The sequence below is a fragment of the Pelecanus crispus genome, chromosome 2 (assembly GCF_030463565.1).
Source record: "Pelecanus crispus isolate bPelCri1 chromosome 2, bPelCri1.pri, whole genome shotgun sequence".
Classification (NCBI taxonomy): domain Eukaryota; kingdom Metazoa; phylum Chordata; class Aves; order Pelecaniformes; family Pelecanidae; genus Pelecanus; species Pelecanus crispus.
In genome coordinates, this window is record NC_134644.1 from 197,259 (window position 1) to 223,309 (window position 26,051).

Below are 26,051 nucleotides of genomic sequence, written 5' to 3' on the forward strand. Positions count from 1 at the left end.
CAAAGGAGAGGGGGGAACCACCCCATGCAGGTTGCCCACATGAGATGATAGGCTGCACATCCCCCTCTCATAGGAGAGTCACCTCATTTATATTCCAGTCTTGGAGAAGATTGATGGACCTTATGATCAGATACAATATCTGAGTTCACAACATCTGTATTTTTATTAAAAAAAAAAAAAGTATACCTTTTAGTTAGGGATAGAGTGGCAGCTCCTTCATAAGGGAGAAGATGCTGAGTCTATTCTCATGTGTTTCTTGGAGTTAAAAATGCAGCTGGGCCAAAAGCTTCCTCTGTTTGTAACATATACCAAACATTTTTCTCTGGGATCAGCAAAGACTGTTCCAACAGGATAAGTAAGCCTATCTAGGACATCCAATGGAGCAAGTTACCCATACCACAGCTGAAGACAAGGAAGAAAAATATCCAAGGATAGGCAGCCCAAAGAAAGTGAAGTACACACAAAAGTACACACACCTGGGGCATGACAGGGTAAGCACAGCTGGAGGCACAACAGACACCTAATAAGGGGATGCATTTTCTCAGTTTTACAAGGTCAAAGATTACAATCATGGTAATTTGTCTTCCTGGCCAATCCATGACCCCATCGTAGTCCATGAATTCTGTATCATGATCCTCACAGTTTATCATTTCTGGCTGAACTAACGTGTGTCCTTGAAAAAGATCTAGTCCTTATTGCAGATAATGACACGGTGGTACAGAGTCAAATCATAAGTACACCTGGCTCATTTACCCCGTTCTGACTGTCCAACACTGAATGCCTAGAAAAGATCATAGAAGTAGTGTAGACATACAGTGGCACCTCCCTGAATGCTCTCTTAGCTCATAGTGATTTCTGATTCAGAGACCTACTGTGACAGAGGTGTTGGCTTTGTATTTAATAGCCTTTGATGGATTTATCTTTTGCAACTTTCATCCATTATATATTCACAGTCATGAAATTTAAGGCCACGAAGGACCATTAATTCTTCCCACTTACATATGACAAGTAATTTCACATGGGCCTCCGCTGATCTCTGTTACACAAACCAAGTAAATTGTAACATACTGGAAAAGCTAAATTAACTCTGTAATTTCACTAGCTAATCACTTTCATCACTAAAAGCATATGCCTATTTTCAGTTGGAATTATCTGTTGCTGTTTAAAGCTCTTAGTTTTGGTGTTGCTGTTGTTGTGCCTTACCCCTAGATAATTAAAAACCTCTTTAGTATCCAGCATTTTTACTCAGTAAATGTACTTATACACTCTAATCAGATCACCTCACAACCTTCTAAGTAATGAGAGTTCATAGCATCATAGAATGGTTTGGGTTGGAAGGGACCCAAAGTCCAACCCCCCTGCCATGGGCATGGACATCTTCAACGAGATCAGTTTGCTCGGAGCCCCGTCCAACCTCACCAGGGCTGGGGCATCTACCACTTCTCTGGGCAACCTGTTCCAGTGTGTCACCACCCTCATCATAAAAAATTTCTTCCTTATATCTAGTCTGAACCTACCATCTTTTAGTTTAAAACCATTAAAACTAGTTTACAGCCATTATTCCATGTCTTATTGCTACAGGAGTTCTGCATCTCTCATTGTAAAATATTTCTTCCAATCTTCACATAAATTTTGTGACCCTCTTGTACATTCTTTTTTTTCCTCTCTATTCCCTTCAAGCCTTAAAAAAAGAGCTATGCCACCAGGGGCCTTATTGTTGTCTCACATCAACAGCATCTGTTTCCCTCAGATTGTCTACCTGTATAGATCTGTTATATCTTGTCTTAAATTGTAAACTTTACAGGGCTGTGATAACTCCTTTAGTGTCTAAAATAGTGGGTCCTGGTCAAATTAAGCTAAATTAAGCTGCTTGCGAATTAATACAGTCAATTTCTTTCCAGACTTACTTTTTTTTTTTTTTTTTTTTGATACAGTCCTCTTTGGAGGAGTGACATGCCTTCATTTTCCCCAAGCACGTAAGTTTGCACTTGACTCCTTTAAGACAAAATCTGTTTGAATAGCCTTACTCTGCTACATGCTCTTCTCCATTGTTATCCTATCTTTACAGCTGTTTTTTGCAGTACTCATTTTTTACATCATCTGCAGATTTTATCAGTAGAGATCTTACATTTGCTTTCAAATTGTCAATTAAGTGTCAAACAACACTGGCTGGAGAACTGTCCCCCTAGGACCTAAGCAGAAGTGCCCAAATCCAACAATTGGCTCCTATTTGATATGCCAACCAGTTCTTAACTCACATGATTTGTTTGCTGCTGTATAACTTTCTGCTTAATAGTTAAAACATTGCATTAAATTAAATGGATTTTCAGGTCTGTGATGGCTGTGTGATCATCTTCAACTCAACATGTAGCTTCAAGGGCTTAAGTCAAGTTGTTTACCAAGTCTTACTTGCTGTACAACAACCTTGACTAGTATTAGTTACACAGTAATGCCAACTACACCAAATTTCTTATCAGTTAGCATTTCTGGTTTCAGTTGCTCATATTCTAATGTTAGGTATCTGTAAAGAGCGATTAACATTTTTCTTGTTTGGCGTAACTCTGGATCAATTTGTTCAACATTTAATTTGATTTTTTTCTTTCCTCTTTGCAGCATTTGCCTTATTGCATTTTTAGTTTACTATTCCAGCTAGAGCATAATTGTGAAAGTTAACCTGTCTGCCTGTAAGATGCAAGTTGTTCTTTTCATATAGCCTAATCTTACCTTGGAATGTAGAGTTTTGATCAATAAACCAGAATCTTTAATTTTATGGACTCAGCAGTTTGCTGGCAGTATTTCCTGCCTTTCCTTTCCCACAGAGCTGGATTTAAAAAAAAAAAAATCAGCTTCCAGCTTCCCTCAGTTTTATCCCAAGATACTAGATGCTCTTAAGAGTTTCTAGTTCTGTGTAGTATTGCATCATTGTCTTATATGCACTGACACGGGCAGTGACTTACCAAACAACGATGCATTCCAATGTTTTGGTTTATGTCTTTGTTTTGTTTAAATGACAGTCCAGCAAATCTCACTATCCTGTTTCCCATGATTCTCTTTCTTCTCTAATGAGGACTCACTGATAATTCTAGCTTGCCCAATGACATTTTAAAACCTGTGTAGCAGCTTGGTTTACATCACAGATATCCCCAACCGCTACATCCCCTACACCTTTCAGTTTCGTTATCACAGAGATTTCCTCACAGTTAACTTACTGCATCTTTTTCAATGTTTGCTCTTTCAACTTGGTTGCATGACACCTGGTTTACCCCCATGCATCATATCAGACTGCTTGCTTTGCTTACGTAGTTTTCTACAGCATCCAGTGCCCATTGCCAGTCCTTCCAAATGTGAATTCTCCTTGGATATTACACCATATTGAAACTTGCGTTTAGAAGCTATGCACCCTCTCTGGCACCACGAGGTTGTATTTCATACATCAGAATCTCTTTTGTCTCCAGGAAGACAAACACACCATCACCAAGGCAAGCAGCAGCAGGGGTTCTTACACTGTCCATCTTTGCTACTGTAGTGATCCTGACTGGAGGACAGTCACTGTACACTGAGGAGCTGATGCCCCACGTAACAGCTAACCCGAGTGTGCGCAGGCCTGTGCTGTGCTGTGCCGCTCACACGGTGACATCCAGGCCTGTGTTTGCTGCACAAATCCCTCGCCCGCATGACGCCAGACAGCTCGTGGTAACAGAAGAGCGCACAGGCAGGTCTCACTCTATACCCGCGGTTATGCCACCGCTGTGGCCTTGCCTTTGTCTAAGAGTGAGGCAAGAAGTTCTCATACAAACATCCCTCCTGTCTGACAGTGGAAATGTTGAACAGAGTTGTTTTCTCATATTCCTATAATAGCTCTAATGGCCAAAATGGGAGAATCTGCTCTACAGATGGGGTCTTGCATGGTGTGCTGTGTGTGGATCAGAGACCCCTTCAGTGCTACACCACTTGGGGTTCCCTGCATCTAAAGGATGTAAGATTATCTATACTACTCTATCTTTATAGTGTTAGCTCTAATACATGTTTTAAATGATACCTTACACAGTCTGAGTGCCTTCCCTACTGGGATCATAATGGATCAGCACCTCCTCATGGAAAACAACCGGTCATAACAAGAAAAAGTTTCCAGTTTGCTTCTCTTGTTCTCACTCTTTGAAGGTTTGCATAGCAACAAACGTGCATCACAGGAAGACATTCAGCAGAGATCTGATTTCTTCCCATGTAAATGTAATCAAGACATCTCTTACTTTTTAAATAAACAAATCTGAGATTTCTATCCAATTTGAAGCAATGTTCCAGAATTTGAATACTTCTTTAGAAGCTTTTCTAATCTTTCAGCATCTCTTTTGATGCTGACACCAGATGTCCACCTCATACTCCTCATGAGTATAGCAAACACAATCTCTTTCCTTAAACAGTGCTTATGCAGCCGTGAATGGGGTTAGTCACACTCACTGGCTCATCACACTGAAATTCACAAGTTTGCATCAGGGCTTTGGCCTTTGATTTCTAGGATACTGACTGGAAAGAAGAAGCTGGAAAGCTGAAAGCTTTACAATAAAAAGATTGGTGGGGTCCTGATGTTAAGTTAAACAAGTTAAACATAAGCCAGCAGTGTTCCCTTGGAGCAAAGGCAGCCAACAAGCATTCTGGGCTGCATTAGGAGAAACATTGCCAGCAGGTCAAGGGCACTGATCCATCTCCTCTACTCAGCACTGGTGAGGCACGTCTGGAGTGCTGTGTCCAGTTCTGGGCTCCCCAGTACAAGACAAACATGGACATACTGCAATAAGTCCAGCAAAGGGCTGTGAAGATGGTTCAGTAGTTAAAGTGCCTGTCATAACAGGTGAGGCTGTGAGAACTGGGATTGTTTAGCCTGGAGAAGAACAGGCTCAGCATGGCTCTTATCCATGTATAGAAGTCATTGATGGGACAGTATAAGGAAGACAGAAACAGATGCTTCTCAGTGGTGTCCAGTGACATGACAAAAGGCAATGGGCACAAACTGAAATGCAAAAAAATCCATTTAAACATGAGAAAGAACTTTTTAACTGTACGAGTTATTACACACTGGAACAGATTGCCAGGAGAGATTGCGGAGTCTCCATCCCTGGAGATACTGAAAGTGCAACTGGATACAGTCCTGAGCAACCTGCTCTAGCTGACCCTTTGTGCAGGGCTGGGGTTGAACTAGATGAACTCCAGAGGTCCTTTCTCTGTGATACAGAATAGGGAAATCTAAAACATAACCTGTTTAATTTCTAGATAAATGATTTTGCAGTTACCTCTCATGCATAAGTACATCTTATATCTGAATCATTCTGTATAACACACCTGTCCTCATGAGATCCACCCGAGAGTAGTGAAGGAGCTGGCGGAGGAGCTCGCCAAGCCACTTTCCATCATCTATCAGCAGTCCTGGTTAACAGGGGAGGTCCCTGATGACTGGAGGCTTGCCAATGTGATGCCCATCTACAAGAAGGGCCAGAAAGATCTGGGGAACTACAGGCCTGTCAGCCTGACCTCGGTGCCGGGGAAGATTATGGAGCAGTTCATCTTGAGTGCGCTCAACAGGCAAGTGCAGGTCAACCAAGGGATCAGGCCCAGCCAGCATGGGTTCGTGAAGGGTAGGTCCTGCTTGACCAACCTGATCTCCTTTTATGACCTGGTGACCCACCTGGTGGATGAAGGAAAGGCTGTGGATGTCATCTACCTGGACTTCAGTAAAGCCTTTGATACCATCTCCCACAGCATTCTCCTTAGGAAGCTGGCAGCTCATGGCTTGGATGGGCGTACTCTTCACTGGGTAAAAAACTGGTTGGGTGGCCGAGCCCAGAGAGTTGTGGTGAATGGAGTTAAGTGCAGTTGGCAACCGGTCACAAGTGGTGTTCCCCAGGGCTCTGTTTTGGGGCCAGCCTTGTTTAATATCTTTATTGATGATCTGGATGAGGGGATTGAGTGCCCCCTCAGTAAGTTTGCAGATGACACCAAACTGGGTGGGAGTGTTGATCTGCTGGAGGGCAGGATGGCCCTGCAGAGGGACCTGGCCAGGCTGGACTGATGGGCCGAGGCCAACTGTACGAGGTTTAACAAGGCCAAGTGCTGGGTCCTGCACTTCGGTCACAACAACCCCATGCAACGCTACAGGCTTGGGGAAGAGCAGCTGGAAAGCTGCCTGGCGGAAAAGGAGCTGGGGGTGTTGGTCAACAGTGGCTGAACATGAGCCAGCAGTGTGCCCAGGTGGCCAAGAAGGCCAACAGCATCCTGGCTTATATCAGGAACAGTGTGGCCAGCAGGAGCAGGGAGGTGATTGTCCCCCTGTACTCGGCGCTGGTGAGGCTGCACCTGGAATGCTGTGTCCAGTTTTGGGCCCCTCACTACAAGAAGGACATTGAGGTGCTGGAGCGTGTCCAGAGAAGGGCAGCGGAGCTGGGGAAGGGTCTGGAGCACAGGGCTGATGGGGAGCAGCTGAGGGAGCTGGGGGTGTTCAGCCTGGAGAAGAGGAGGCTGAGGGGAGACCTCATTGCTCTCTACAACTACCTGAAAGGAGGCTGTAGTAGGGTGGGTGTTGGACTCTTCTCCTAAGTAGTTAGCAATAGGACGAGAGGAAATGGGCTCAAGCTGCATCAGGAGAGGTTTAGATTAGATATTAGGAAAAATTTCTTCACGGAAAGAATAGTCAAGTATTGGAACAGGCTGCCCAGAGAGGTGGGGGAGTCCCCATCCCTGGAAGTGTTCAAAAAACGGGCAGAGGTGGCACTCTGGGACATGGTTTAGTGGGCATGGGGGTGTTGGGTTGACGGTTGGACTGATGATCTTAGAGATCCTTTCCAACCTTAACGATTCCTAGTTTTTTACTTTCATTAAAAAATAACCCAGCCACCAAGCCAGGAAACATGAAATTACTATTCTACCCTTAACTGGTGTAGTGGTGAACTTGGTAGTGTTAGGTTAATGGTTGGACTGGCTGATCTTAAAGGTCTTTTCCAACCTAAACGATTCTATGATTCTATGATTTTCTTCTGCCTGGTTATCCTTTGTTATCTGCAAACTTTTACCAACATTTTTTCCCTCAAATAATCAAATATAATGAGTGACATGTGGCCAGAAACCTGTTCCCGTAGGAGCACACTGAAAACACATACCTGGTCATTAAAAGACAGCTTTTCTCCATTTAATAGATTACATTAATGAAAACACAGACACAAGGGAATAGCAGCCCTTAAGAATAAGCAGTTGCCTGCTTCCCCTAATACACATGGCAAGCAGGTGGATATACCTGATGGAAACTAGGTCCTACATCTGTGTGTATTGAAGTTGTGTAGAGCTAGGAGCACAATCAAAAAGTATGGTGTAACTGAGGAATTTTCTGTCCCTTAGAAGAGTTGCACAGGCCTGCCACTTCAATAGGTGCAGGACTTCCCAGGTAATCAAATTGAAGCTGAACTGTTAAATCTGCTAGCCATGCCCATCTGTGATAGGAAGTGACGTATCTGTTATTTTCAGGGATAATACTTTGCTCAGTCTGCAGAACTGAGAGACAGTTGTTGGGGACCTTCAGACAGTTCGTGGTTCCTCTCTAGGGCATACAGCAACCCCATGTCATACCATGGTGCTTGGCCCGACTGAAGCAAGCTTGGTGCATGTCAAAGGGAATTTTCTGTTCCTTCACCTTCCCAGATTACACAACAAAAAGAAGGTTCTGCAGTTGTGGAGGAGCCAAACATAGCTAAGTGAAAGTGGATTGAATAGCTTTGTCCAGCAGCAAACTAGACAAGCTGTGTTTATGCCCCCTTGAAAAATGAATGCATGAAGACACAAACACACAGAAGGGTGCGACAACAGCACTCAGAGTAGCACAGTCAAGGTAACTTTGTTCCAGTACATAGCTCGTATTCACTCTCTCTCTGCACTGCTCAGCAGAACAGCATGGCTTAAAGTAAGGTCGACTCTACAGTTTGTTCGACATCCCCCATTCCAGACGCTATAAAGTTTTCAAGTAACCGCATGAGTCTGCCTGGAAAGAAACTTTTATTTCTTTTAAAAACAAACAAAAACACCCCCACCAAAACTGCACAGAACAGCCTCTCTCCATAGCCCATGCCTGTGCCTCAGAGCAGGGCTAGGAGAGTCTTCCTCCTCCCTTGACCTCACATGCCCTTCGCCCATGGCAAGGCTGGGAAGGGGATGGAAAGTGCCAAGTGTTAAGGTGCTGAGAAGCTCTTGATGTTTCTAGTCTCTCAAGTGCTGTTTGCCTGTTCCTGCTCAAAGAGGGCCATGGCTAAATGTGAGCGGGATGCGAGTCCTTCCAAGTTACTAAGCACACAGCGATGGTATAACTCCTCACTAAGCCGGGGATTGCAGCTCCTCAGTGCGTATTTCTGCACTAACCCTGGCTCCACAGCCCTAAATAGGTGCAGACCAGAATAGTGGAGGAAGACGTCAAATACCTCCATGCTCTCCAGCACCTCATCTCGGTCTAAGATATCAGCTGCTAGCTTGGTACGTGCTGTCATATAGTCAGAGTTATAAAAGCAGGCCTCAGCAAAGGAATGTCTGTCAAAATGCCCATCCCTCAGGAAGTCAGTGGTGGAGGAAGCAGTCTGCTCACCACGGTACACCAATGCAGGGTTGAACTCTTGGAAATGCACTGGGAAAAAGACCTGCCAATTGCTGATAGTATTCATGCGGCAGCGGTTCAGGAACTCCATGTTGATTTCTGTCCAGACACTGGCCAAGAAGAATAGTGTATCAACAGGGTGCTTCTTTGAGACTATATCCATGAGTTTCACTTGTGATGGCACCTCAGTTTTAACACTAATCCAGGGGATTTTAACTTCTGCATAGCGTTTCTCCAACTCTCCCACCATGGCTTTGACTCCAGCAAAAACATCCACCTGACTGACTCGCTGGGCGTCATAGGGATGATAGATGAAAAGCAAAGTCAGCAAGGCATTATCGTGTGTGTCCAGTGTGTTCATAGCAAACATATCCAGGAAGTTTGCTACAAAATCCAGGTCCTGCACTGTCAAGGGAAGCACCAGTTGCACCCGTGTGGCCTCTGTCACATACGGCATGGGAATAATTTCCACCTTACTTAAGGGCCGCACCAAGCTCACTCGTTTGGCCAGAACATGACTGTGTCCCTTTTGGGTCACTGCCTCCAACAGTAGGTCCAGTGTATATTCCATGCCCCGTGTGGGGTCAAAACGCCGATAGCCATTCAGCAACTGCCGCTTGCTGAAGCGGAGCAGAGGCTGGTAACGACTGTTAAGCTGCTCAAGTGCCGACTCAATGATTTCACTGACATCTGCTTTGCTGGCTCCAGAGAGCTCACACTTGGGGGAGCCATCAGGACAGGAGAAGAGGTGCTGCTCAGTGAAGTAGTCCCAGCTGATTACCTCAAAACGTGACTTTGGAAGAAACGGGGCATTAATGCCCACAGGCCACGTCAAGCCTGCCTCACCTGCAGGGGTCAATGATGTCAGGTTCCTGATCTGCATCTGTGCAAAGAGAGAACGCATACTGATCCCTACCACTTTCTCAAAGAGGTCCAGTCCATCTCCCACCCAGGCCTGCCTCACCACCTAGAACTGCATCTTGGTAGTATCACACCAGCAGTTTTGGATAACATGGTGTCAGAAGTGCTATTTCTGAGACACAGGACTATATCCTGTGTCTAGCTGATGGTTACCTACAAACAGAAGCAATAATCTTCCTCCGCTGTGTTGAAGGAAAAAGAAACATGTTTGGTTGAAGAGTTTTTGCAGATATCCCTCACCACATACCTGGAGGTCCTGGATCTCCTGGTAAGCTCTGTCCAGCTGGATCCTGCTGAAGTGCTTGTGCAGCCGGTACATCAGGGTCATGTCGGAAACAGGGTGCACAGCAAGAGCTGCTTGGAACTCCTCTTCTTCCTCCTTCTCTGGCTCAGTATTTTTGGCCAGTTCATAGGTGTGATAATGCTGGCCCTGAAGCGGACAAGAGCCAGAAAGACTGGCATAGAACTTGAGTTCACAGAGAAGCCTTCCCTCACCCTGGACATGCATTTTCCCCTCTTTCCATGCTGACTGTAGTACCCAGAGATGAAAATACAAGTTGTCCCCACCCTCCTTACCCCCTGTACTACATGTCTGCTTGCTTCTTGGTACCAATGTGCCCTTTATCCAACCTCCAAAAACCTGTGCATCAGCATCTACTAGTAGGCTGAAAATTAAATACTGTATGTGCTCTCATCTCCAGCATCTCAGCTTTGATTACAGGCCTCTCTTCAAAGCTGCCACACCACACAGCCCTTTCCTCCTCTGTAACTCACAGCACAGGTTCACAGAAAAGCCCTTTTGTTATGCAGCAGGTAATGAGTAAGAGCATGGGTTCTGCCAGGCTTAGCTAACACAGAACCCTGAGAAGGGAGGTAGTACCTGGAGCTGTGAAACACAAGTGATGCCAAGGAAATCGATGATGCAACGTCCCAGCCACTCATCTGGCCGCACACTAAGGATCTCATTGCGACAGCTGTCCAGGTGCGGATGGAGCTTAAGCAGCAGGCTGCGGGAGATCAGGTAGCCAAAGCCACCATGACAATAGCGGGCCTGCTCATCTCCCCCAATAAACTCCTCCGCTCGTCCCAGGTAGACATCTTGGTTAATACTTAGGTGTGTCACCAGAGCCTTGACCTGTTCAGCCTGGGCATAGGTGTCATCTTGCATGATGTAGAACCAGTCATAGTCAGAACCAAAATGCTGATGGATATAGTGCATGGTCTCATACATGAGCCAAATGGGACGCTCATCCCCATGGGCCACCAGCACCATGCCATGAGGCACCTTGGCACTGCGCAACCCTGTGAAGTACAGCAGGCGTGGGAAGTGATGGGCTACCGTCTTGTTCACTGCCACTGCCAACGTGTTCAGGGTAGCCTTGGAGGTCAGCACAGCCACAAACAGCCTTTCATGGAATCCCAATTCTGTCTGGATGTAGCGAGTTCTGTAAAGGAAGGAGATACCTACATGACAAACAGCTAGATGACAAAAATCAAAGGATTGCGGTAACTTGGGACAAGTCTTTATCTGCTGGAGTCTACCACAGATGAAACAGTTAAGCCTAAAAGTAGAGATTTAACAGAAGTCTCACTAGTAAAAATCCCATTTTGTAAAAGCACTTGCTTCCTTCAAGGAAACTACAATCTCACATCATTTATCTGAGCTAGGAAACTGTGCTAGTGTAAGTAAAAAAACAAAAAAGGGCTAACCACTTGCAAGTTACATACATTATTATTAATTGCTCAAAATTTTCCTAATGACTAGACTGGCTAAAAAAGTTTCGAAGAATAATTGAACACGTTCTATTAGACATGAGTAATAAAAGAAGAAATACTCTCAATCTTCTTGGGCGTTTTTGTTGCCTTTTTTTTTTTAAATTAACTTGCTAGACACTTCTCTTGCACCCCTTTAAGGTGACAATCTTAGCCACTGCGTCATGCTGTTACTACATAAGGTATTTCAAATAGCGTACTCCACCTTGAACCTGCGAACTCACTGGAAGATTTAGAACCCCAAATACCACCCATACGTGATTATTCTCCTTGAAGGAAAGCCTGGCCAAAAGAACAGATTTTTACCTGAGCACTTTTTTGTAAGGCTTGTTGGGGTCTCTGTAGTACGGCACGATCCGAGGCCTGAAGTCCTCGTGGCCCAGGCCTGGCCTTGCATCCGCTGCCTCCAGACGCGCTCCGCCAGCGAGGGGCCCCGGACGGCCCGCCGCCCCCAGGCACGGCTCCTCGCCGCCGCTCTGGCTCCAGGAAGCACGCAGCAGGCTCAGGCTGCAGCCGAGGGACAGGCCCAGGACGAGCGGCAGCACGGGCCGCAGCGCAGCCAGCAGCGCGGCCAGGCGCATGGCGGCGCCGGGGCGAGCGGAGCCCTGGCGCTGCGGCCTGCAGCCGCGGGGCAGCCCGGCTCGAGCGGGCGGGGGACGGCCGCAGGCCCGCTACGTCCGGGGCGGGCTCACGGGGCCGCTCCGGCGGTCGGGGAGCCGGCGGCCGCAGGACATCGCCGGCGCGGGGCACTCGGGCGGCACAGGGCGGGCAGCGGCGGGCCCTGCGGGACGGCGGGCGGCCGGGAGCCCAGCAGCCCCCACGGGGCCGCGCACCGCCCGCCGACGCCGGCCCGCGCGGCTCAGCGGCCCCGGGAGTCTCCCACCTGCAGGCCGGTGGCGGGGCCGGGGGCGGCCCGGAGCTCCGTGCCGGGGGCGCGGGGGCAGACAGCGGCTCCCGCTCGGCCGCGCTCCCGCCGCTGCCACCTCAGCCGCCACATCGCGACCCTCCCGTGCTTCCGCTTCCCCTTTTCCCGCTATGGCGGCCCGGCGGCCGCTCTACCTGCTGGCGCCCTCGCCTCTATGGTCCCGCGAACCACCGCCCCCCGCGCGCGCACGCCGCGCGCTGGCCCCTGCCCGCGGCCAGGGCGCGGTGCGCCGGTGGCGGGGCCTGGGGCGGGGCCTGGCGCGCGCGGCGCGGTGCACGCCGGGACGCGCAGTGCCCGGGCGCCGGCGGCACGCGGCGGCCCAGCCGGCGGCGGGCGCGCGGACTCCACTTCCCAGAGCCGCGCCGCAGCCCGGCGCGCGTGACGCTTCGCGCTCCGATTGGCCGCTGTTCCGGGGGGGTGGGGCGTGCGCACGCGGTAGCAGCTGTCCTGTTGCGACAGAAGGAAAGCGCGGAGCAGCCGGTGCGGGCCGGGCGGGCGGCGCGGGCTGGGCCTGGCGGCGCGGCGCGGCGGGGCAGCAGCGGGAGGAGCGGGCCGGAGTGGGTTGGGCGGCGCGGCGCGGGCAGCCGGGCGGGCGGGCAGCCCTCGGCTGGGCCCGGCGGCGCCGCCGCGTGCTCCGGGCCGGGGAGGGCGGCGCGCGGGGCCGCCGAGGCGGGGAACTGGGGCGGGGCGACCCGGCGCGGGCCGGATCGGCGCGGCCTAACGGCGCCTGTCGCACCTCCGCCGCAGCCCCTCCGCCGCGCCATGCCCTCGGACCTGGCCAAGAAAAAGGCGGCCAAGAAGAAGGAGGCGGCCAAGGCCCGGCAGCGGCCGCGCCGGGCCCCGGAGGAGAACGGCGATGCCGGGACGGAGCCGCAGGAGGTCCGGCCCCCGGAGGCCAACGGAACGTCGCTGCCAGGTGAGAGGCGGCCCCGCCGTAACACCGGTCCTGCTGCGCCGGCGGGTGCCGGGCTTGTGTCCGTGCGCCCCGCGGGGGACGGTGCTGCCGGCGCCCCGGTGCACCGAACAGGGTGCCCTCGGGGGGGGTCGGCCGGGCAGCCCCAGGTGCTCTGGTGGGGGGAGTGTCCAGCCAGGGCCTGTTCCCGGACAGGACTGTACCCGTTCGGTTGTGCTCACGGCTTCCTAAACTGGGGCGTTTGTCCCTCTTCAGATGCCATACCTCACGGGCATGGGCTTGTGCTGAACTGGGCCAGCTGCAGGGCCTGCCATTAGGGCCACTCCCTCTCCTTGGAGCCAGCAGGACACCCACAGCAATTCCTCGTGGCTCTCCATAAACTGTGCAGGTGAAGGGTTCCCTAGGCCCTCTCTTGAGGCTTGCCGGGTAAAGATAGAGCGTGCCGATGGTGTCTTTTCCCTCTCAAACGGATACTGTCCTGATCTTCTGGTATTTGATGCCCAGACCTGTTTGGGTTTTTTGGTTTGGTTTTTGGTTTTTCCCCTGCTGCAGGAACCACTGTAGCGTCTGAATTCTTACTGTTCTTAATGATATTGCTATGACCCTCTGTTCATCTGTTGCTCTGGGACATACCTGGTTTGCAGAAACTAAGCGCCTGGCTATCTTAATGAGAGAGGCTTGGTCAACAAAGAGCTGTTGACCTCCCTAAAGGAAATAGGCCAGGTAAAGCTTACAGAGAGAGAGTTTATTTTTTGTCCTTACTTTAGCCCCCCTGGTAACCCGCAGGCTGTTGGGCACACAAGCTTTTTTCCGGCTCAGCCCCCAGCGCATTGTTTCAAGAGGCACTCTGTGTGTGACAGAGACCCGGGGCAGCCAAGGGCACGGGGGTCGGGAGGGCAAGGCAAGGGGCCGCTATCCCGGGACCGCGCTGTGCCAGCGCCGCCGGGGTCCCCAGGCACGCTCCTGAGCGCTGGTGCTGGCGGCACCTGCGCCCGGTGGCCGGGCTGGTGGGCTCCGGCCGCAGGCGAGGCCCTGCCGATGCCTGAACGCGCCTTTGGCCCGGGCACCGCAGCCGGGGGGCTGGCGCTGGCGGCTCGGGTGCCCGCCGCGGCAGGACGGCCCCGGGCCCCGGCCCGTACCGTACCGGCACCGCCGCCGGCTGCGGAGCGGGGGCGCGGCGCCCGCCCGGACCGCGCTGGCCAATCGCCGCCCGCTCCCGTGTCTCATTTGCATACCGCCTTCCCATTGGTGAGGGCTGGGACGGCGGCGCGGGTGGCGGTTCTGGGAGCCGGCGGCTCGGGCAGGCAGCGCGCGCCCGCGGCTCTGCTGAGGGCGGGGAGGGCAGGGCCGGGTGGTGCGGGGCGGGGAGGGGAGGGCAGGGCAGGGCCGGGCGGGGCGGACGGGGCGGGGAGGGCAGGGCCGGGTGGTGCGGGGCGGGGAGGGCAGGGCCGGGTGGTGCGGGGCGGGCGGGGCGGGCGGGGCGGGGAGGGCAGGGCCGGGCGGGGCGGGGAGGGCAGGGCCGGGTGGTGCGGGGCGGGCGGGGCGGGGCGGGGAGGGGAGGGCAGGGCAGGGCCGGGCGGGGCGGGGAGGGCAGGGCCGGGCGGGGCGCTGCGGGCCGGGCAGGTGCCGGTGGCTCGGGCCGCTGAAGAGCGGAGGTGGTCGTGAGCAGGCGTTGGGAGTCGAGGGGAGGCCGGTAAACCGGTGCAAACATCAGGGGGCAGGTTACGTGGGTTGGTACACGGCGTATTTCTTATCGGCGGTTCCCGGTGAAATAATTGCACGTCAAGGATAGAACTGCCTTGTCTCTCTTTTCACTCCTCCGTTTTGCTTGGTTATGTGATCGGTCTGCTTGCACTGCCCGTGCTTTCAAAGCAGGTCCTGTGTCAGTGCAGTTGATGTTTTTTGCTCCTTCTTGGCTAAGGCATGTTTCCCTTGGTGATGATAGTGATTTTGCCGAGTGAGTGATTTTGCCAGGAGTGCCAGATGTTGACAGCCAGGGTACTATTCCTCACTGGCCCAAACATGAACAGTCTGAACACCAGGTCTCTGCTCTGGTTCATCAGTGCCATTTTCTTCTTCAAATGGCAGTGTCTCACCAAGGAGTGAAAATTGGACTGTAACTCGGGGCTGCAACAGAAGATCAGTATGACAGGAAAGACTTACTTATATTGTAGGAGGAAAGGAAGAGGGGGGCATGCATATGGACATACTAGCTTCTCAAAAAATTGGTAGGGCCTATTCCAATGCTGCTGTTTCTTTCCTCTCTCAGCCTTCCCTTTGTTTATTTTCTAGCCAAGTTCTCTTTTGGCCAGCCTTTTCCTTAAGCTTGCAAGCAATGCTTCATGAGTTTTCTTCCCACCCCAGTCTTTCCTGCAGTCAGGGTTAGTCCCGTCATACTTCGATAACAGGCTAGCTGTTCTGGCTGCTCACTTAGTGGTCAGGTTTTATTTAGAGAGCAGGTAGATGTTCCTGTTAAATCATATATATCCATCTGCTAAGCTGAAAAGCTGAGTGTCATTGCATCTGGGCCTCCTCAACATTTCTGTAGAAATGGGGACATGGGAGTTGTTTTTGTGGTCCTGGACCTATTGGTGCAGGGACTTACGGCTTCCCTTGTATTTGTAAATCAGTAACACTTCTGGTCTTGTCTCTGCATGTAGAGGTGGATGCTCTTACAAAGGAGCTGGAGGACTTTGAATTAAAGAAAGCTGCTGCCCGTGCTGTGACAGGAGTGCTGGCCTCCCATCCCAACAGCACTGATGTGCACATCATTAACCTCTCGTTGACCTTCCACGGCCAGGAGCTGCTGAGTGATACAAAACTGGAGCTGAACTCCGGGCGGCGCTACGGCCTGATTGGACTCAATGGGATTGGTAAGCGGTGGGGCACGGTGACGTGGGCTTCTGCGAGCTCGGTGAAGATTCCGTGCTGCTGAGAAGCTGCACGGATGCAGGTGGTAAATGCTGGACACCAAACAGAAGGCTGTTAGACATGGCTGGGACATGGCAGTTTCCATTCTCCTGTCTCCCCACCCAGGAAGAGGAATTGCTGGGATTGCTGGTAGAAGTTTGAGGTTGCATTCTGGCTTTGGACTGTGCATTTGAACTTGTTTCTGTGGAGAGTCGAGTGAGGTGTCTGGGATCTGTGAATCTGCCTGATTCCTGTTTGCAGGATTTGTTTAGCAGTGTCAATAAACCCAGTGCTGATGCTGTTGGTCAAAGAACTTGCACAGTATGTGGAGGAGTAGGCAGAGTGTGGTTTGGCCTGAATGGGAAAACTGTACAATCCCTGGAGAAGGTGACGCTTTACATGGAGAGGTGCAGAATATGGGTGCAATTGCTGGTTTAACTTTTAGGAAAATGCTTAGGGTCTCTAATAAGTGCATTACTTTCCTCTGTGCTAGTCTTTAGAGTCTGGGGTCCTGGTAACAGATGTCAGAGCTGGTTAGACAGCAGGAAGCACACAGCAGAGATAAAGTTCCCTAAATCCAGGCAAGGGCTGAACTGCAGTGGTTTCCAAAGAGCTTCTTCATGTCTCAATCCTGTCCTTGGGGTGGTGAGCCTTAGCTGGTAGGGCAGCCTGTCACAGCGAGGCAGTAGGTTCTGCTGTGTCTCTAATTCTTCTGGCCTCTTGGGCAAGAAATTCCCAAGGATTTTCTGGGATTGGAAAGGGAGGGAATCAATGGGATCTGACTGCATCTTGTCTGTTTCTTTGTGACGTTGTAGATCACTGAATCCAGCAATTAATTGTAGGGTGTCTGTCTGCACACAGGGAAATCCATGCTTTTGTCAGCTATTGGGAAACGAGAAGTGCCCATCCCAGAGCATATTGACATCTATCACCTGACCCGAGAGATGCCTCCCAGTGACAAGACCCCTCTACAGTGTGTGATGGAGGTGGATACAGAGAGGGCCATGTTAGAACGAGAGGCGGAACGTCTGGCTCATGAAGATGGTAAAGCTTCTCGGAGTCCCTGTGGACAAGGGACGTTTCCTCCATTTCCCTCCCCACCGAAGAAAAGGTCTTATTTGGGTTCCTTGGCAGAGTTTTTACATGTTACAGTACCTGTTTCCCCCAGCTGCCCTGTACTAGTTGAAAAGTCCTGTGGGATTACACTTGTTTGGATGAAGTTATTCCATGCAACTTCTTAAGAAGTGTCTCAGGCTTGGGAATGGAGGGGGCTGAATAGTGGTAAAGCAGATGGACTATGAGCTTTCCCAGCTGTATAGAGGTGCAGCTGAGAGCCCTTTATTGGTAGAAGTGCTGACAGGCAGGCTCTCTTTCAGCGGAGTGTGAGAAACTCTTGGAGTTATATGAACGTCTGGAGGAGCTGGATGCTGACAAGGCAGAAGCACGGGCCTCACGTATCCTTCACGGCTTGGGGTTCACACCAGCCATGCAGAGGAAGAAGCTGAAGGACTTTAGTGGTGGCTGGCGAATGAGGGTGGCTCTTGCTAGGTGAGTGGTATACTGCCTGCTGCCTCCTGGGAGAATGCCTGCCTGCTCCTGACTCTGCAGAGCCACATACACAGTTCTAAGAACTCAGAGCAGAGCTGAGAGGCTTTGGGTTACCTGCATTTACTCTACACTGTCATCTCTCCTCTCCTTTCAGAGCCCTTTTCATTCGGCCTTTCATGCTGCTGCTAGATGAGCCCACAAACCACCTTGACCTGGATGCCTGTGTGTGGTTGGAGGAAGAGCTGAAAACGTAAGCATGAAGGAGTTTGCTGCCTCTGTGGATAGTGCTTTTCTGCTGGAACATCTTGTTAGTACGTGAGCAAGTGCTACAGGAATAACTGTCTGTAGATCTTGTGGCTACATAACTGTATTGCAGTACCAGCGACACTTTCTTGTGCTTGCTGCTACACGTGTCTACAGAAGGGTTCTTGATACAAGGGTAATGAATTCAAGACAAGACCCCATCTCTTTCTCGCTGAAGAAATGAGAAATGCTGTTTTGTACTCCCTGGTTAAAGCTGCTTCCTTGAAAGCCAGGAGCAGCCCTGGGAGCCTGTGTACCAGCACCATGTGCTGTACCAGTAGTGCGAGCTTTCCAGACCCGGCTTCCAGCTCATCTGCATATTGTTCCTCTGTTTTTACAGAACTGCAGCGTCTGAGTGTGTCAGTTTATTCTTGTTCTAGTATGTGGGGTGACTGGTTTTTGTAAACAAAGGTAAAATGTTAAGGCTTAAGGCAAAAAGCTTAGGAATAATTATGAAGCTTAGGTTATCTGGGTTGTGCATTAAAGGGACTGTATTGTGAGAAGGGCTTTTCATTTGCAGAGGTTTTTCCATCAGCTTTGTCAGTTGAACCTTTTGCATGCCTGCTTTAGAAGTCAGATGTTTTAGGAAAGTAATTTGAACCTCTCTCTTTTTGGGAGGCTTTAACCAGTCATTTTACACATTTGGAGCAGAGCCGGGCATGGTGTACCTAACAGATGGTAGTCTGTACAAAGGTGAAAGTAAGCAGCAAAGGTTGAAACTTCTTAGAAGCGTGATGCCAGTGGAGTCAGTTTCATCAGTAGCACTGGTCATCTACGACATGGGTAGCCAGCTCCTGACTCTTTCTGAAGATGGGTGAAGACTGTATTATAGTGAAGAGTGTTTTAACACAATGAAAGGTGTTTGCAGTATTTGCTTACTGCAGCTGGTTGTAGCTGCTTTACACCAAATTTCCCGAAGCATCTCCAAGGCTGTTACCTTTTTGTTCTTAATCTGACTGTAGGCAAGAGAGATCTGGTGCATGTAAACCCTTTGAAACCATCATGGCCAACAAGCAAGAATTCTTTTCCTAGCTTAGTCTCTAATAACTTATGTGGTGCCACAGGTTCAAGCGGATCCTTGTGCTGATATCCCACTCCCAGGACTTTTTGAATGGTGTCTGCACCAACATAATCCACATGCACAACCGCAAACTGAAATACTACACGGTGAGTAAGTGGTGCCCTGCGCAACCAGCAAAAACAGAGAAGCTGTTCTCTGGGCATGTCTGATGTTCTGTGGTCTCTTTCTAGGGAAATTATGATCAGTATGTAAAGACTCGCTTGGAACTAGAAGAAAATCAAATGAAGCGATTCCACTGGGAGCAGGATCAGATTGCCCATATGAAGGTATCTGCCTAGCTGCATAAACATCTTTCTGCCCATGCAGGTGGGCATGCCTGCACCTCCTCAACCTTGTCATTGTGGCTTTCAGCTAACTCTGTGTTTTGTTGCAGAATTACATTGCACGATTTGGTCATGGTAGTGCAAAGCTGGCCAGGCAAGCTCAGAGCAAGGAGAAAACCCTTCAAAAAATGATGGCTTCTGGCTTGACAGAGAGAGTTGTGAATGATAAGGTAGGATCAGACATGGGATTGCGTCTAGAGGTCAGTACTGGAAACATGGGCTGGATAAATAGAATGATCTTTAGCTGACAGCAGGAATGGCTGACACAGCTGAGAGCAAGAATGGTATACCCTTCCTGATGCCAAGGATGACTGTACTGAAGATAGTGTAATGCTGAAGAGTGGAAAGAGGAGGAGTTATTTTCTAGGGTGGAGAACAGGATTTGTTATATCAATAAGACTATTTTGCAGACACAGAAATCAGAAATTAATGTCTAAGGGTGGAGAAGATGGGGAGGATGCTCAGAGCAACTCCTACTTGTTTGAAGAGTATAAGCCTACATTTGTTTCAAGGGGAAAGAAATAAGGACTCACTAGCCAGCAGATGAGCTTGCAAGCAACTAATCAGAATAAATTTGTGAGTGAGTTGCTAGAGTGGCTCATAAAAAGTCACAGTTCAGTGCCTCGGTCTACATATGGTGTTTGTGGTGAGGCATGGTTATACCAGAATAACTGGGTTGTGTTGTTCTCCGGGGTATCTAACAAGTGGATATTCTCTGTTAACAGACTTTGTCATTTTATTTCCCACCCTGTGGGAAGATCCCCCCTCCTGTCATCATGGTGCAGAATGTCAGCTTCAAATACACCAAGGATGGGGTGAGTATGGGGAGTGTGCATGGGTTATATGGAGGTTCCTTGTATCCCTGCCTTGTTTGGGAGTGTGAGGCTTTTGGCTAAGCTTTCTGATCAGGCTGTAGCATATGACTAGTGGATCAAACTTCTTAGCAGTGTTAACGCTGAGTCTGCTGAGGACAGAACATTACAGGTGCAGCATGGAGGTTCTGGGTAGTAATGGAAAGGCATAATGTGCGTCATGATTTTTGTGGTTTGCAGCCATGGATCTATAATAACCTGGAGTTTGGGATTGACCTGGATACCCGTGTAGCTCTTGTTGGACCCAACGGAGCAGGAAAGTCAACACTGCTGAAACTGCTCACAGGAGAGGTATGCTCCCTACATTGTCTACCTTTATTCTTGGGGTAGTCTTCAATGAAGCTGCACTTATTTGCCAGAGCACCCAGTCAGGCCTTGGAAATCCTAAGGTCTTGCTGCAGTATAGGGCTTCTTTTCTCATATTATCTCATATATTATGAGATATATGAGAATATCTCATATTCTCATGTTCAGGCTGCCTCCTCTGTGCCAGAGCGGAGATGGCTGGATTCTGTATTTCTGACATACAGCAAAAGGAGGGATTTCTTGGTGAAATGCTTTTATCTTCCCTTTCCAGCTGCTGCCCACAGATGGGATGATTCGCAAGCACTCGCATGTGAAGATCGGTAGATACCACCAGGTACTCCCTACAGCAGCCACTGGGATGTGAAATGCTGAGGAAAAAGCTGTCAGGAATGAGGAATCTTGTCCCTCTATTTCTACTTCTAAGGCCCTTCCCACTGCTGCCTTCTGTGCCTGGAGATGGGGGAAGGGACTGTTCTGTTGGCTGAATGGGCTCTAGCAAATGTTCTTACCCTGAAAACAGGCTTGCTGTGGTCCTTTCTGTTTAGCCTTTCACCTTTTATGGGAGAGGTGGTTGCCTTGTGCTTGGTGGTGGACAAGCCTGCTATTCTGCAGCAGCACTCCTGCTCCTGAAATGGAGACTCCTTCCATAATAGTTCAGCACAGTGGCTATACTGTGAGTGAGGTTATTGGCTCTTGTGTTCTGCTGCTCAGCTGGTACCAGAGGGGTATAAGGGGGAAAGTACTTTTGGCCATGAAGTGGGTGGCCTGCACAGCCTGAAGCCGACTTTTCTTCTCTGTCAGCACTTGCAAGAGCAGTTGGACTTAGACCTCTCACCCCTGGAGTACATGATGAAATGCTACCCAGAGATCAAGGAGAAGGAGGAGATGAGAAAAATCATTGGTAGATATGGTCTGACAGGGAAGCAGCAGGTGAGTATGAGCTCTTGCAGTTTGCTTTTTGCTCACTAGGGAAGTAGAGCTGCTGCATTTTCTGTTGCTCTACTGATGTCTGACAATGTGATGCAGTATGCAGCATGGCACAACACAACATCAAAATGCTTTTCCCATCTCTGCCTTTGAAGTTGGAGATAAAAACCCCTCATGGCTCATAGGAACTTTCTTTGCATTGCAGCAATATGTGGGTTGGAATGGGTGGATCTCCTCAGAATCTGGGTGAAGAGAAGACAAGTTGTGGCATAATGCTAGACTCAAGCATATTTCAATTGTAACTTGAATTAGTTTGCTTGTCTCTTATTTCTGAGATGAATACCAGGCAGAAATGCTAGAACACGTTCTCAACTGGGAGTGGGGACCACTTGGTTCAAACAAGAGGGCAGGATCACCAGTGGTGCTCTAAGTCTAAACATGACACGTCTCCTTGTTGTGGTTTAGCCCCAGCCAGCAACTAAGCACCACGCAGCCGCTTGCTTACTCCTCCTGCCCCAGTGGCATGGGGGAGAGAATCATAAAAGTAAGAGTGGGAAAACTCCTGGGTTGAGATAAGAACAGTTTAATGATTGAAATAAAGTAAAATAGTAGTAGTAATAATAAATATCATAATAATAGTAATAATAATATACAAAGCAAGTGATGCTCAATGCAATTGCTCACCACCCACCAACCAACACCCAGCCAGTCCCCGAGCAGCGATCGCTGCCCCCCTGGCCAACTCCCCACAGCTTATATATTGAGCATGATGTCATATGGTATGGAATAGCCCTTTGGTCAGTTTGGATCAACTATCCTGGCTGTGCCCCCTCCCAGCTTCTTGTGCACCTGGCAGAGCATGGGAAGCTGAAAAGTCCTTGACTAGCAGAAGCATTACTTAGCAACAACTAAAAGGTCAGTGTGTTATCAACATTCTTCTCATCCTAAATCCAAAACACAGCACTATGCCGGCTACTAGGCAGAAAATTAACTCTGTCCCAGCTGAAACCAGGACACTCCTGTACATCATACATCACACATATGACAGGAGTTGTCCTCATCGCTGTAGTTCAACATTGATTAGTACATTGTTCTTCCCCATTTGTCACTCCAGAAGTTGAGAGTGGTTTTATGGTTGCATCAGGATGCAATGGATGCTAGTCAGACCTCAATTAACTATCCTTTGGAACCTTTAATGCAAGCTGGGTCTTGCTATGGACACTCCTTCAGAAGCCCCCGGAATTCCCTTGTTCTGCTGGTGAGAGAAGCTTAGTCTAGGTATAAGACTGACTAAACTTTGTCCTCTTGTGTCACATAGCTGCTGGAAACACAGTGTGAGAGATGAATACTTTGTGGTCAGGGTGGCCGTACGTAAGTTTCCCTGCAGAGCTGTGAACAGTGTCTGTTTGTCAGGTGAGCCCCATTAGGAACCTCTCTGATGGGCAGAAGTGCCGTGTGTGCTTTGCGTGGCTGGCCTGGCAGAATCCTCACATGCTTTTCCTGGATGAGCCCACCAACCACTTGGACATAGAAACAATAGATGCTCTGGCAGATGCTATCAATGAATTTGAAGGAGGAATGATGCTTGTCAGCCATGACTTCAGACTCATCCAACAGGTAAGAAAAGTGAATATTGTCAGAGCGCTTTTCTAACACTCTAAGTAATTAAGCCAGGGTGTTTTCAACTGACTGGCTCCTACTCATCCCAGAAAGATGTGTGAGTGAAAAAAGTCACTGGTCGCAATTCCCTTGCCATGTTCATGTGAACAATTACTGAACTAGCCTAGGAAAACATTAGGTACTTGAAAGAAAAAAAAAAACCAACACAAACCCAGAACCCTAGAAGTGAACAATAAGTTAAATGGAAATCATGACACACTGTGGAGGCCTTAACTGGATTTTTTTTAAACGACACTGGAGTAGTTCTAGCACAGTTTTTTATGACTCAGTCTGCACAGGCGAAGGAAATTCCACCATGTACACACAAATGTCAGGTGCTGATTTATCAGCTACAGCGTTGTCTGCCAGTGCAGGTATAATTTTATTTTTCAGTGCATTATATCCAAGTAGTTCAGGTCAAGAACTACTTTCTTCAATTCCCAGTTTAGCAGGAAAGGCTTTCCTTTTTAGTCCATGTACAAAAAAAGACATGTTGAGGGGTCAAGGATTTTTAGTTCTAAAATCTTGTATCAATTATGCAGAAAACACCAGGTAAGATATTTCACTGCAGATACTTTTCTTTGCTAGTTGAAGTGTGAAAGTTACTAAACTCTATTCTTACCAAACTTCAGACAGTAGATTTTGGTTAATTTTATAATTTTGGTAAAATTATAAAATGCTGTACTGTAAAGCTCTTCTTTCTTATGCGCTTGCTTTCAGGTTGCACAGGAGATCTGGGTCTGTGAGAAGCAGACAATCACAAAGTGGCAAGGCGACATCCTCGCCTACAAGGAACATCTCAAGTCAAAGCTGGTGGATGAGGATCCGCAGCTCACCAAAAAGACCCACAATGTGTGAGCTCTAGAGCAGTCGGTCGGGTGCTCTCTGTGGAGACTGACAGTGGCGATTGTGACTCAGCCATCTGCCGACTGCAACGGGACTCTGCTGCTATCTCTGTGGCTGTGTTCTAGGATTGCTGCAATACTGCTTCCCCTTGACTTGCCTTGCACCTCTGTATCTGGACAGATCTCTTCTCTCCTGATCTGGCTACATTTGGGCAATCATTTCCATATTTAGATGATGTCCCATCTGAGCCAGGCCTTGGAATCTAATGGTCTGGGGTCATGGCAGTGGCAGTTAGGGTGTCTGAGCTGCAGTGATACACAAGTGGAGACCCCAGCCCAGCTTCTCCCGCCTCTTCCTTCCCAATTTCTGCTTCAGTTTAGATACTTCACTTCAAACTCCTCTGGCCTTGGTTTGTTTTTAACTATTATTTAACAGTGTAATCAACAGATCTGCCTAAGAATCCATCAGTCAATAAAGAGGGAAGAACAGTCTTGTCTTGTTTTGTTTTGTGAGCTGTAGTAGTTATTGGGGCATGCTGGGGCAAATCAGCTGGTGCTGAGCTTTGAGTAAGGATGCAGAGCTCTTTCTTCTGGGTGAAGGTTCAGTTTTTCACTACTACCAAAGTTATGACCAGAACTTGTGGGATACATGAAGTGGTGAGTGCTGAGCTCGAGGTACAGAGCCATGAGTAGGATCCTCACACGTGTGAAACCTTTGCTAATCCAGAGTGCACGCTGCCTTTTCCAGTTAGTGACAGAAGGGGGAGCAAGCCATGCATGTTTTTTTTGTTGACAGATACAACTTGAAAGGGTTCTGAAGATTGGAAGTTAGAGGCAGAATGCAGATCTATAAAACACCAGTGTGTGTTCTCTACAACACTTAGGTGTATGCTTTTTCCTTCTCCTTGGATGTTATCGGTCTAACAGTGAGACTCAATTTAGGATTTTTGGACTATGAATTAGTTATTTGTTCCTTTCAGGTTTAACTAAACAAGACTAATCAACTAAAGTTAGTTTAACATTTATTTTCATTTCTAACAATTTTTTAGAAAATTTAGTGTTTAAACCTCACCCTGTGCCACAGAAGCTTGAATAAAATAAATTTTTCATGTATTTTTAAAACCATTAAAATGTACTAAAGAAAAAGGTAGCAAATCAAACCAAATAGCTTCTTATGATCATGAATTACCATTTTAATTACTTCTGACACATGAGAATGGCTGCACTGGTCATGTGAAAGGTTCATTTAGCCCAACAACGTGTCCCAACAGTACATGTTGACAGGCAAATTGAAGAATAGGACAAATATGTAATAGTTGTACTCTCTTGGAGTATTTTCTCAGATGCTGACTGTCTGTGGCTCTGACTTTTTGAGTAGAGTATTTCCTTGGTTTTTTTCGAAAGGGACCATCCAAGTTGTGACTGCTGCTATAGAAGCACTGCATATCATCCATAGGACAAATGTCACAATGGGAGCTGCTTCCAGTAGATAGTGCAGAACATTCAGGTTTTTCAGTGGTTTTAGCAATGATCTGAGAGAAAAAAAAAAAAGTATTTTCTGATAAATTAATGCAGATTAGTATAAATGCTGTTCAAGTTAGTTCTGCAGAAAAGTCTAGATTGCATTGAAAAATCACTTAAATGAATATCTCACAGTGTAGTACTCAGAAGTTAACAGACAGACAGTGACGGAGTAAAAGCAACCCGCAGATAAGTAGTGTAAAGGCTGATTGGTGTCCCAAAAGTTGAAACAAGAACAGCTGAATGCATGTCTGTCTTTGTTCTGCTCTCTAGGTTTTGAAAAGATGGTGGTGAGTTGGAAAGGGCTGCAAAGTAGCTATGAGAATGGTGAGGTCAAGAAGTTCTGCCTGAGGCTAGAGCTGTTCATTCATTTCTTCCTTATTCTTGGCAAGGATTTGGTAAGAACTCTTACCACTACATTTCAGATCTGTGTAGTTGAGAGCCGTGGTGGCAATAATAAGTGCAGGATACGATCTTTCACTGAGTTCTTTGGGAATGGTAAATCCTGAGAAGGGCATGGGAACACTGGGATGACAGCCAGCACGATGGACAGTAGTTGGAGAATTCTTGTAGCTGATGTAGCAGAGAGCTGTGTTGGCTG

General features: G+C 48.7%; 2 protein-coding genes across 4 annotated transcripts; one reads left to right on the forward strand and one right to left on the reverse strand.

Annotated features, from left to right (window-relative positions):
• Positions 1–8,037: 8,037 nt before the first annotated feature.
• On the reverse strand, positions 8,038–11,898 carry CHPF2 (chondroitin polymerizing factor 2). 2 transcript variants are annotated; one of them, XM_009489367.2, is made up of 4 exons: positions 11,624–11,898; positions 10,425–10,989; positions 9,792–9,974; positions 8,038–9,506 (listed from the first exon to the last, which is right to left on the reverse strand). In XM_009489367.2, the coding sequence occupies exons 1-4, from the start codon at positions 11,896–11,898 to the stop codon at positions 8,244–8,246; spliced, it is 2,286 nt and encodes a 761-aa protein (XP_009487642.2). In that variant the 3' UTR covers positions 8,038–8,243. The 2 variants fall into 2 exon arrangements, with proteins under 2 accessions (XP_009487642.2, XP_075561412.1); XM_075705297.1 differs by lacking the exon at positions 9,792–9,974.
• Positions 11,899–13,004: 1,106 nt separating this feature from the next.
• Positions 13,005–24,629, forward strand: ABCF2 (ATP binding cassette subfamily F member 2). Of its 2 annotated transcripts, XM_075705640.1 has the most exons (14): positions 13,005–13,158; positions 15,816–16,028; positions 16,927–17,109; positions 17,442–17,613; positions 17,768–17,863; positions 18,981–19,083; positions 19,168–19,263; positions 19,371–19,490; positions 20,046–20,135; positions 20,373–20,483; positions 20,770–20,832; positions 21,300–21,428; positions 22,839–23,042; positions 23,805–24,629. In XM_075705640.1, the coding sequence occupies exons 1-14, from the start codon at positions 13,005–13,007 to the stop codon at positions 23,940–23,942; spliced, it is 1,872 nt and encodes a 623-aa protein (XP_075561755.1). In that variant the 3' UTR covers positions 23,943–24,629. The 2 variants fall into 2 exon arrangements, with proteins under 2 accessions (XP_075561755.1, XP_075561756.1); XM_075705641.1 differs by lacking the exons at positions 22,839–23,042; positions 23,805–24,629 and adding an exon at positions 22,744–22,831.
• Positions 24,630–26,051: the final 1,422 nt, after the last annotated feature.